Source organism: Papio anubis, chromosome X, assembly GCF_008728515.1.
Source record: "Papio anubis isolate 15944 chromosome X, Panubis1.0, whole genome shotgun sequence".
Lineage (NCBI taxonomy): Eukaryota > Metazoa > Chordata > Mammalia > Primates > Cercopithecidae > Papio > Papio anubis.
The window spans coordinates 109,057,701-109,070,324 of record NC_044996.1 but is presented as its reverse complement, the minus strand read 5'-3'; the positions used below and the strand labels follow the sequence as shown (position 1 = coordinate 109,070,324).

The window sequence follows — 12,624 nt, the reverse complement described above, 5'->3', positions numbered from 1 at the left end:
TGGCATGGCACAGTTGAGGAAACAGTAATTTCTATTTTCCAAAATCAATACTATTTCTATGGACACTCATTCTACAAGGAAGTTGTAACATGTGAAAATGACTACATCACATTTTTTTGAGACGGAGTCTCTTTCTGTCGCCCAGGCTGAAAAGCATCTCGGCTCACTGCAAGCTCCACCTCCGGCTCACGCCATCTCCCGCCTCCCAGCCTCCAAGCAGCTGGGACTACAGGCGCCCACCACGCCCGGCTAGTTTTTTGTATTTTAGTAGAGACGGGTTTCACCATGTTAGCCAGGGATGGTCTCTGGATCTCCTGACCTCGCGGATCCCACCCGCCGGGCTCTCCCAAGTTTTGGATTTCAGGCTTGCTTTCATCAAGGCCCGGGCCGTGATTTACATCACATTTTTAAAAGTTTGTATCCTTCGAGCTGGATTTCAATAATTTCATTTTATTATTCTGCTCACTCTTTGCAACATAGTTTAATTCACCAACAGTATACAGCCAATTTTCTATGCAGAGAGAGAGAGTGAACATATGCAAAGTCCATGATCTTTGCACTCAAGGGACTTACATTCCAGTTGTATTAGTCCATTCTTGCACTGGTCAGCACTTCGTCCCAACCATTCAACAAGTCTCTGTGAAGTTCCAAACTTTCCCTCATCTTCCTGTCTCCTTCTGAACCCTCCAAATGGCTCCAACCTCTGCCTCTTACCCAGTTCCAAAGTCCCTTCCACATTTTCAGGTATCTTTATGGCAATACCCCAATTCTGGTACCAATTTTCTGTATTAGTTCATTCTCACACTACTATAAAGAACTACCTGAGACTGGGTCATGTATAAAGAATGGAGAATTAATTGGCTCACGGTTCTGTGGGCTGCATATTCTTCTGCTTCTGGGGAGGCCACAGGAAACTTACAATCATGACAGAAGGAGAAGGAGAAACAAGCATGTCTTCACATGGCCAGCAGGAGAGAGAAAAAGAAAAAGAGTGAAGGGGGCGGTGCTACACACTTTGAAACAACCAGATCTTGTGAGAACTCTATCATGAGACAGCACTAGATGAATGGTTCTAAGCCATTAGAAACCAACCCCATGATCTAATCACCTCCTACCAGACCCCACCTCCAACTTTGGGAAATGCAATTCAAGATGATATTTGGGTGGGGACACACAGCCAGACTATATCACCAGGGGAGAAGGCAAACTTGCATAGTGCTGGCCTACCTCACACAGAAACTTTGCATGAATTTGAAGTATAGGTGCCTCCTCCTGGTGAATGAGAGAAGCTTACTGGACATATGACACAGTCCAATGAATTAGAAAAATACATCTCTTACTCAGTGGATGCTGCTTTGTGATGGGACATCCTTGTCCTTGACAAAATGCCCTCAGGCAAGGCATACTCTTTGCTAGTACACATAGTATCCTGAAACATGTCCACTAATTTCTATAAAGCAGTAGACAGATTGTGACAATTTCTAGAATAGAAAGGAGAATTCATTTCTATATGATAGTGAAGACAGGGATAATTGATTAATACAGGAGTTTGATCAAGGATGAGTTGCCAATAAAACAAAGAGACTGGGCAGGAGAGAGGTGTGCTCCCAAGAAGATTCTACGAACACAGCAAAACAGCTAAGTATGAAATCTCATGGACACAAGGATTAATGATTGTGAGAATGGTTTCTTGGTAGTGATAGAAAATAGGGTGGATGGGTAAATCAGACTGATATTGAGTAGGGCAGTTAATTTTAAGTTGAATTATTTGTAATCATTATAATTATTATTGAAGCAGGAATCCAGTGGAAGCATAGGCAGGGTCTGATTTCATCTTTGTTTTAGAAAGCATCTTTGGCACCAAAACAGATAGTAGATTACAGTTGGAGAAAGGAACTGGAGGTAGGGAGACTGGCTAGGAGACTTTTGTACTGTGTTACACTGCTTCACAAACCCCCTTTCAATACTGCCCTCGGCTATTCCCTCTGTAATTCTAACAAGGGATTCCAAGGACCACAGTTTATATTGCTATAAAGATCAAACTTAATGACAGTTTGAGTGATGTTCACATTTGAAGGGAAGGAAGTTTTCATTCACTTGCAGAGCAAATTGGTGACACATTTGAGTGAAATGGTTCTGAAAAATGTGGTGATAAAAGGAAAGAGAGACTGCAGATTTCATGGCTACAATGCCTTCTAAAGTCTAAGGACAGCTTCCAGGTTTTTGAGGAAATAATGTCCTAAAACATACCACTAATTATTATTAAACAATCCATTAATACTTTATGTAATTTAAATATATTTTTTCTTCTCAAAATGTCTGTGGAATAATCTGTAAGGCATGCAATTAATATTGTGTCAAAATTTTGTAAAGAAAATTGAACTTTTAAGTGCAGGTATACAAATCTTTTCATGAGTCTTCTCACCCTCAATGAGTTTCCTAGCTCCTAGCTCACTGCCTTATTATAAATTATTCTATAAAAATATAATTTTAAATAACAGTGATTATTCTTACTAATCAGGTTTATGTTATAATTTTGATAGTCAAATAGTGACCTATAAATGATTAATGATCTCTCTTTAGCATATGGAATTTAACATTTAGAATTTTAGCTTAAGTTCCATGTGCCTGTTTAGTCATCAAAATAATATAATATTGCTCAGCCATCTCAAACAAATAAATCACAAAACAGGAAAGATCGAAACCCAAAATAAGAGAATAAATATGATTTAATACCTATGAAAAATCATGGAGACTTTGTGTCTAGGTAAATGCACTTTTTTTTTTTGGAAGATTAAGGTTATTTGTATCTAGAGGGCATCCATGACTTGTCAAGGGTTACCCAGCTAATTAGTGGCAGAGCTGGAATTAAAACTTTTGTGCCAATTCAGTGTTTGTATCCCTTTTTTCTGGATAATTAACAGCTGGTCTTCTTGCAAGTTTGCATGTAACTGTGCTATTTGAGGACTGCATTTAACTAGATACACAAGAGGAACAAAATATCTTCTGTAAAAGTTTCTTATAATTGACAATGAGCTTTGGCATCTTTCTCGAAAATACAATATATTTCTAATTAAGCATGCCAAATGGAATTTATGAAATTAAAAGCAGGAAAAACTTGTATAGGTGATTATTAGAACACCTCATGATGACAAGCGTCTGCTAAGTGTCAGCTAATTTCATTTCCCTTGTCAAAGCTTCTAGATTTGGAATATGAGAGGAATTTCTACTTTAAAACAGCTCTTTATTGCATTTCTGTGCCTTTCATGGTCTAATTTTATTCCAAGAAAAAGTGGAAGCAAATAATCAAACTATAGTAGAGATTATGGCTCTTCTGAATAATGTTCTGACACAGGCAAGATAAGCATTATTTTCGATTAAGTGATTTTTTAATAAAAAGAATATATTGATATTGAACATGTTAGACAAAATAAATTTTTGAGAAATGGTAATATACTGTGTGTGTAAGATGCAGAATTTAATGGAAATTCAGTGGAGTCCTAGTTAATAATATTTTAATTGATGAATCAATGGCTGAGAAGATGTTATAATTTACATTTGAGGAAAATATTCTGGCAAATAGCAATTTGCTCCTTTTAAATTGACTCCCATGGGTTGGTTTTCATTTTCACATGGTAGACAAGTCCTAGTTCAGGTTTTAGTTGGTACACATGAAAACAAACAGGTATTTATAATAACTCTATACTCAATGAGTCTAATTGCTTATGCATTTTTTTTTTGATAAAACAACAAATTTTTAGGTAATTAGTTATCTAATTTCATTGTTTTATCTAAAGATCTTCAGTCTTTAACTGATGCATTTTTCCTCTACTTGAATTACTGAGTATTTTATATCATTAATTGTTGATCATTCAGTTACATGTGTACGGAAACACATACACACACACAAATCACATTTCAAATGGCTAGCTTGGATTTTTGCTTGTAAAGTGTGTGGCTACTTAAGAAAATGTACTATATGAAAATTGTGTATTATGTACTATTTATTGCCAGGAGTGTATAGACTTAAATGATAAATAATATAAAACATTCAAAGATTTTCATATTCCTTTTTCCAGCATGAACTATAGATAACTGTGGATCTTAATTAATAAAATTTTATGGAATATTATCATACAGCAATAGACCACAAATGAATTATAAACAAATTCTAATGGGGGGATAACAAAGCTATTAAAAAATAGACCTCACAGTGAGAAATTTTTCATTCTTATATTTTTTATAGATTAATTTTTAATTTCTACTGTTTCATTTGTTATCTAGATTTGTAATATTTTAGAATATGTATTTTTTGCATGGTCAATTTACCTTTATATCATTGTTGACAAAAAGAGTCAAACTCTAAAATATTTGGGGAGATTTATTCTGAGCCTAATATGAGTGACCATGGCTATGACACAGCCCCAGGAGATCCTGAGAACATGTGCCCTAGGTAGTCAGGATACAGCTTGGTCTTATACATTTTAGGGAGGCATAAGACATCAGTCAATACATGTAAGATATACATTGGTTCTGTCCAGAAAGCAGGACAACACAAAGTGGAGACTTCTAGGTCATAGGATTCAATGATTTTCTGATTGGCAATTGGTTGAAAGGTATATCTAAAGATCTTGAATACATGTAAGGGAGAATGTTGGTTAAGACACTGGGTTGTGGAGACCAAGATTCTTCTTATACAGATGAAGTCTTCAGATAGCAGGCTTCAGAAGGAATAGATAGCAAATTATTCTTATGAGACTTAAAAAGATGCCAAACTCTTTAGTTATTTCTCTCCTGGATCAGGAAGAAGACTCCAGAAATGGAAGGGGATTCTCTACAGAATGTAGGTTATCCCCATAAGTGACAGCTTTGCAGGGCCATTTCAAAATGTCAAGAAAATCTATTTTGAGATAAAATACTTTGATTTATTTCAGTGCCTGCTCTTTCATGTTGATACCTTCCTGCTAGAAAGAGTCTCTTTTGTCAGTCTTAAGGTCTCTGTTGTAATGTTAATGCTGGTCAGCTGTGCCTGAATTCCAAGGAGAGGAAGGTATAATGAGGCATGTCTGGACTCCCCCACTTCTTACCAAGGCTTGAACTAGTTTTTCAGGTTAACTTTGGAATGCCTTTAGGTGGTGGCAGGGATCCATTTAGTGAGTTGGGGTCTCAGAATTTTATTTTTAGTTTACATCATTTATCTAGATGTTTCATGATTATACTGAAGCAAATCCCAGTGGATCACAGAATTTTATTCATAATCAATTCAGTAAGTGTTTCTACAGAAAAAAAGGTTTTTCTGACACTGCCAAAGATATCCTTACTATTAAAAATATGGTAAAATTTTTCTTAATATCATCCAAACATCCAAGCTGTTTTCAGATTTCTCCAATTGCCTTATACTTATTTGTGTGTTTTTTCTGTCACTTGTCTTTGAATCAGGATCTAAATAAGGTTCAACCATTATGATTACGTATGTCTTTTGAGACTCCCTCTCTCCTATTCCTTTTTATTAAAACTCTAGGTTCCTAAAATTAAGGTGTTGATCATGCCATATTACAGAGGAGGAAACTGGATTTCAGAGGTTTAGTAAACTTGCTTGAAGCCCAGTAGCTAAGAAATGGCAGTGCCAATTAAAACCAGGCATGTCCACTTCTACTGATCTTTCACTAGATCATGTTGCTGCCCTTGCATTATTCCTACTTTTCTTTTTGCCTTATCTCTTTAGCCTGTTGGTCTAAAGAAAGAAATTGAGGCAACATTAATATAGAGAGGTTATTTGGGCTAAGGTTCAGGACAGCTGCAAATGACTTTCTTCCAGGTTGCCTTGGGTAGTGCTCCCTTTATCCTTTGTTATAAACAGATTTTTAAAGGCAAAAAGGGACAAGGGTGGCTGATACAAAGTTGTTTGACAGGAATTCTCCCTGATTTATAGAAATAATATTGGCTAATGGTTGGCTATACATTGTTTGAACTATAGAGTGTGAGTTATGGTTTCTAGCATATGGCATTGTATGACTACTTGGCTTCAGTTAGTGTAGAGACCACATATCAACTGGCCTCAAGAAGTAATTATTTAGCTTAAGGGGATGTGAAACTCAACTGCTGTCACATTTTAATGCCTCTCTGGGACAGATAATCAAAGAGGGCTTTTATTCATCAAATAAAAGATTCTTTTCTTTCTTAAGCCTTTTCTACTTCTGGTCTAATTATTTTTTCTAAAAAAAAAAATTTAGCCTTTTCCATGTTCATTTTGAAAGCCTGCACTTTAAAACGTAGAGTTTTGGGGACTCAGATGCCTGGCAAAGCTGATGTCACTCCTCTCCAATAATAAGTTACAGACTAAAGGAAACAAATTTCTTGCTTCCTCTTTTGTTCATTTTAAGACAGCAGTTGCCCGAGGATATTTGGGAAGATCAACTGCTATCAGTGCAATTCTGGGACCTTCTTAAGCAATTCCTGTGTTCTGGTTGCAGGCAAAGTTTCTCCCATACTCTGGATGAACTATATGTGTGCCTTACCTTTGTTTGCCCATTTATAGGCTGTGTTGCTTATAAAAGCACAATTCATGGCAGTTCTTATAGTATGCAGATTTCCCTTGTAGCAGAAAAAGTTATATTTTTATGCGAGATTTTGAAATTTAGTATTATAATGTCTTGTGTTTTAGATTGGACAATTAGTATATGTTGCAGAAGGAAAAGGTATGACCCCCTTGCCTTCCAGTTGCCTTCCAATGAATTCTTCTTCAAGTCCAGTTTGTTACAGCGGTACTCGAGAAGAAGGTACAGTACACATGTGTTTTATTTCATTTATAATGTTGAAAATGGACTGTTCCTCATATAGTTACCTAAGCATCCTCATAGCAAGCTTCTCTTCTGTGTGTTTAGCTTTTGAAAGGGCTTCTTTTAACTTTATTATGTCAGCATCCATGAAATAAAGCACCATTTTACCATTAAAAAAATTTCAATGGTGATTTTTTTAAGTCTTCCTTTTCCAATCTTAAGCTAAATATTGGAATTTGGCACACAAAATATTTACTTGGCAACACTTTCCATTTCTCAAATAATCTGGGAGTTACTACACTCTCAAAAAATCTACATAATGTTATATAACCTGGAATTTTACCCTGGCTTCCAGTTCTTGATTATTGTTCCTTAAGGAATTAGTCGTTAAAATGTTGTCAGTGAAAGAAAATGGCAGTTCTTGGGAGCTTTTGACAGGTGTCTTTTCTTTTAACATTTATATCTACTCTCCCCCTACCTATCACTGATAGGAGCACAATGGTCACTGAATTTTTGAGCATGTTGATGACGTTTATATGGACCAATCATTTGACTACATCTCTTAGAGAATATCAATAATCTTTAATTCCTGAAAACTTGCTCTTTAATTACTGAATTAGAACTAATGGACATGTGGTATGCATTTATTTTTACTCTGTTTCATAATGACCATAACTGCAATTTTATATTTCAGACCTCCCAAGTCCATTCTGAATAGCAATGTCGCAGGCATAAATGTTCATTGTATTCATTAATATTTTTTTCTTCCTCCAGGGCCTAATAAGAAATACCCAGTTCTATATTTTAATTGCAAACTCCATGAAATCCTGTATATGGACCTTAAATTGCCGATGACTAATGAAGCCAAGGAAAAGGCTTTGGCTTTTGCAGCACAGCAACAGATGTCGAGTATTGAGTATGAGCGAAGGTTGATCACAGGCACTCTGGAGAGCAGTAGTATCCGTGTGGCCATCGCCCTCCTGGGACTGACCAAGATCGAGGTGGGAATGGAGAAATAGATGATTCCCTTCAATTACTGTCTCTTTAAAAATACACAGAGCTACAGAGATGTTACTATTTAAAATGTTATTTTGATTAAATAACATTTTTAGAAGGAAAAGTAATGAGTACTGAAGGACAGCTCAGTTGCCATTTTGTCCTTTATATCTCATTAAATAATGAATCTGAAACAAAGCAATATACTATGTAATTTAAGGCATTACAGTGTGGTCATTAATTCACAGTAGTTTTCATTTCTATTTGCACATTAGAGTACCCTGGAGAACTTAAAATAATGCCCATACCCAGGACCCACTCAAGAACAATTAAATGTGAATCACTAGGAGGGGGTGGGTAGGAATATGTTCTAAAAGTTGCCCAGGATATTTTGCTCTGTACCCAGGTAGAATCATCTCTGGTGTCAGATAGCCAGGCTGAGAATTCAGACTCTAACACTGTCCAGCTGTGTGACTGTAGGCTGGTTATTTAAACCTCCTCAAGCCTAAATTTTTATATATTTTCATATGGAGATATTGGCAATTTGTAAAAACTGAGATAATTATATGTAAAATGCTTACCTCGTGTATATAATAAGTGCACTCTTTGTGCATGATATTGAGGTAGTTATTACTACTCTATAGTAATAGTACACTACTATTACTGTTACCTATTGCTATAGACTCTATCATTACAGCTTAAAATAAGGTACAATCTATTTTTATGATTGGAATTAGGTACAATCTATTCTCACAGAGCAGCCAAAGCTATTGTTGTAAACGCAAGCCTGCTCATTTGCTCCTGTGTGCATATTCTTCTACTGGCTTTCCAACTAATGTTTGTTAAAAGCCCATATCCTTTGGATGATCTACATGACCCATCATGTAGGAGTCCATCGGTTGCGCTTCCTTCCCTCATCTCACCTTTTCTGCTGGAGTCCATTCTCTAAGGCCACTCCCTAGCACATGCCTAATTGCTTTGCTTCAAACATGCCGGGTGTCTTCCCCATGGCCTTTGAACTTCCTCTGTTACTTTTCCCTACACATTAGTGGGCTGCCTCTCTCAGTTACTTCAGGTCTCTGTTAAAATGCTCTTACTGGCCAGACACGATGACTCATGCCTGTAGTCCCAGCACTTTGGGAGGCCAAGGCAGGTGGATCACCTGAGGTCAGGAGTTCAAGACCGGCCTGACCAATATGAAACCTGGTCTCCAATAAAAATACAAAAAACTTAGCCAAGCGTGGTGGCATGTGCCTGTAATCTCAGCTACTTGGGAGGCCGAGACAGGAGAATTGCTCGAACCTGGGAGGCGGAGGTTGCAGTGAACTGAGATCACGCCATTGCACTCCAGCCCGGGCAACAAGAGTGAAACCCCGTCTTGAAAAAAAAAAAAAAGAAAAGAAAAAACAAAAAAGCTATTAGTAAGATTCCGTTTTGGCAACTTACATTTTTACATACATTTTTCATTCTTGTTGTTTAAGATTTATCTTCATTTATATATATCAAAATACTTGGCACTGTATAAATTATTTCTTTTTTTTATTTGTCAGAATGCTAGAATCAATACAGCCTAATCCCAGACTTCTAACAATTGGTGATGATATTTTTTAAATGGCCTGGATTTTGAATTTCTGATTGACTCAAAAAATGTTAAATCCTGAGGCTTTCATACTTTCTTGACTGTACTGTGCTTCTAAGAAGTTGATGGTTTTCTTTAGCTCAAACCAAACCACTTCTTTCTGATATAGAACAATAAATTTCAGAAGGTTTATGTTCAACTTTCAGTACACTATTACATTAACATTTTTTGATTAGTGGCTATTTCAAAATTTAAGCCTGTCATAATGCCCTTCCATTTTCTTTTTCAATTGATTTTCTTCGTTATTACCTCTTGTCAAAACATTTTATTTAAATTACAAATGGTTGAGACAGGTGTTATTTTGTCCATGACTAGCCTTTTCATTGTGTATGCATATGTATATAGTTTCTTTCTCCTTCTTCCTTTAGCTTTTTGCTTGGAACGCAGCATATGTGTTCATTGTTACATTTAATACATTATGTTTTTATTAGATTTACTTTTATGTTTATCTGTTTCTCCTGTCAGATTGTGAAATCCTAGAATCTTAAGAGCTTTTCTCACATGTTTTTGTCTATCCTTTGACATCTTATGCATGATATGAGCCTTGTCATTGTTTAACTGAATTGAAAATATACCTAAAGAAACAAAAGTCACTTTTAACTTGCTTCACTTACACTTAGAGATCTGGGCTTATATTAAGTGTCCCACTTTACGAAGAATACTGTTGAACTAAATTTTGTCTAGAGGACGATATGCATGGAGGTGAGTTGTTGTAACCCCCATTATATGAGTAATCATTGAGGAACTAAAAATAACAAACCTAGGTAAGAGAGTTTTTGAACATCTGTGGAGGGGTGGGACCCAGTTGTTTTTATAAATTCACAAAATTGTCGTTAGTGAAATAGGAGGCCTCAGTCTGTGCTACTAATAAGAATGTATCTGATGTATCTGATGGGTAGATATGAAGGAGTACAGGTTTCAACTCGAGAAAAGCACGTTCTCAAATGCTGGTCAGCGGTGGAATGGTTTCCTCCCAAGGCAATGAATTTCTCAACACTGAAAGCATTAGCGCGAGGGACATTGGTCATCTCTCAATAAAAGAGGACTCCACTGTTTTTCTGAAATGTGTTTATACTGTTTTCCACCAATTAAATAAAAATAATGAAATGACCAAATTCAATCCTTGGATTTTTTCCTCAAAAGTATAGTCTAAATACATAGTGCTGTCTTTTGTGTTTTGGAGGTGAAAGTTAAGAAAATTGCATTCTAATTTTACTGTTTGTTCACAGACTCTTATGCTCTTTCATATTTCAAAGTTGAGGAAGCCTAAGACCGTTTCATACATAACAGAAGTGAGCCTTCCAGAATATTTTTACATCCCCGAGAAAATCTACATTCCTCGGGTTCCAGAACCTCAAGTAATTAAACTTTCAAAAACAAAAGGTAATCAGTGATGTGCGGCCTGAAAATCTAACAGTGTTCCAGGAATGGCGATGTATTCACTTCACAGTTGAGGCAAAAAGAGATTACACTTTTACTGACAAAGTGTTCATAATATAATTGAAGAGTTTCTGTGAAGTAAATACCAGTTATTGAATGATGCTTTGCATTATATATAATCAACATATTACATCACAGTAATTGAAATTATGTACTGAATTTGGGTGCTAAATTACTGGTACCAAAACTTGCAGGCTTACAAATTTGTTAAAGGGTAGTAATCTGATAGATAATAAGTGCACTTTGAGGAAGGTGAGTTCTTGCTTTGAGAGTGAACTTGGTTACAGAAGTTGTGCTGAAGTTGAGGCTTAGGCTGGCTCTAAAAGAAAGGAAAGATGTTGATGGTTAGAGGGTATCAGAGGAGAAGAATGTGTTATATATGAGTAACTTATCTTTGATCTGGAGCAGGATTTTTATTGAGTACTGTACTTATTTTTGATCTCCTGGTGCCCCCTTATTCTGTTGCCATGATCAATAAGGTGTAATCCAAATTTAATATGAATATTGATACACTAACGTTACTAAATACGAGTGATAAGACTTAAACAAGTGACTACATATTTTTAACTATTCAACATTACCTTTCTTTTTCATTTCAGTTCTTTTCAAACAACTGGATAATGGTAGGAATGTAATTGATTCACTAAGGCTATTCCTAGAATGCTCCATAATTCCAGTATCATGGATTTTCACTTACGCTTTTGCTCAATTTGGTCTTGTTAAATCTTCATTTGTTATTCTAGTATGGATTTGTGTTGGCTACAAAATATTTGTAAGCCTGAAAGGGTGATTACAATGTATAAATTACAAGATGGTCTGTTTGCTTTCCCTCCCTAGGAAAACTGAGATCCCAGACTCAAATGCTAAGTGGCCATGCAAGTAACAAGGAATTAAGAGTTAGGTCTGGTCAAGGTAACAGGGATGATAGATCCTATGGTGAACTAGAGAGTAGATGCCCTGTCTAAACATTCACATTCAAAAAGTAAAAATAAAAATAACCTGAGCCAGCCAAACAACTGCAGGGGGATACTTGCTTACCAGCAATCAGTCAGAGACCTTTCGTCATAAGTCATTGTCTTTTTAAAATCTTTATTAACTTCAGCTTTTCAATGTGCTATTAGGACTTTAAATGAATAACTTGTTTTAGTAACTTTTTAATCCCTTTTGAGATAACTGGATAAAGCCGTGTCTACTTTAAAACACAGAGAGAATTGTGAATGTATTTTTTCAGCCATTCATTCATCGACAATGTTGAGCATCAATTTCCCTAGGCAAAAAGATAAAAATTGCCTTATTCTTTCCTTTGGTGGACTCACAGATAAGTAGCTCTTATAATAAAATAAGTGTTATATATAGACACATATAGAATGTGTTTGTAAATAAAATTAAGAATTAATTCAGTTGACTATATACGATAATTCAAATTTTAAAGCATTTCACTTTGAGAAAATGTATAACCAAGGATACGCAGAATAGAATTGACTTAAAACTTGAAGTATAGCCTTATTAAACACTCATGAAGACTGTCTCATATTTAAATAGTTTTTAATTGTAAGTAAGTGTGAAGTTATTTACATTTAAAAATCTGTTCAATCAGATATTTTTCTAAGGCTGGTTTTTTCTTTCATATCAATTATTAATTATCCATTTTGGTAAGATGATTACTGTCAAAATATGAAAAAATAAAATGGCAAACAATTTTGAATGATCATGATAAAACTTTTAAATGTATTTGGCCTATCATGGTTTATGTCTAACTCAATTTTCTGT

At 35.6% G+C, this 12,624-nt stretch overlaps 1 protein-coding gene across 3 annotated transcripts in view; it reads left to right on the top strand.

The window, feature by feature from the left end:
- Positions 1–12,624, top strand: part of CFAP47 (cilia and flagella associated protein 47) — a 446,504-nt gene that overhangs the window by 258,954 nt on the left and 174,926 nt on the right. For all 3 annotated transcript variants that reach the window (XM_031660417.1, XM_031660416.1, XM_031660418.1), the window contains exons 43-45: positions 6,665–6,779; positions 7,554–7,780; positions 10,644–10,797. In XM_031660417.1, coding sequence (XP_031516277.1) covers positions 6,665–6,779; positions 7,554–7,780; positions 10,644–10,797 — 496 coding nt within the window. The remainder of the gene's footprint in view (positions 1–6,664; positions 6,780–7,553; positions 7,781–10,643; positions 10,798–12,624) is intronic.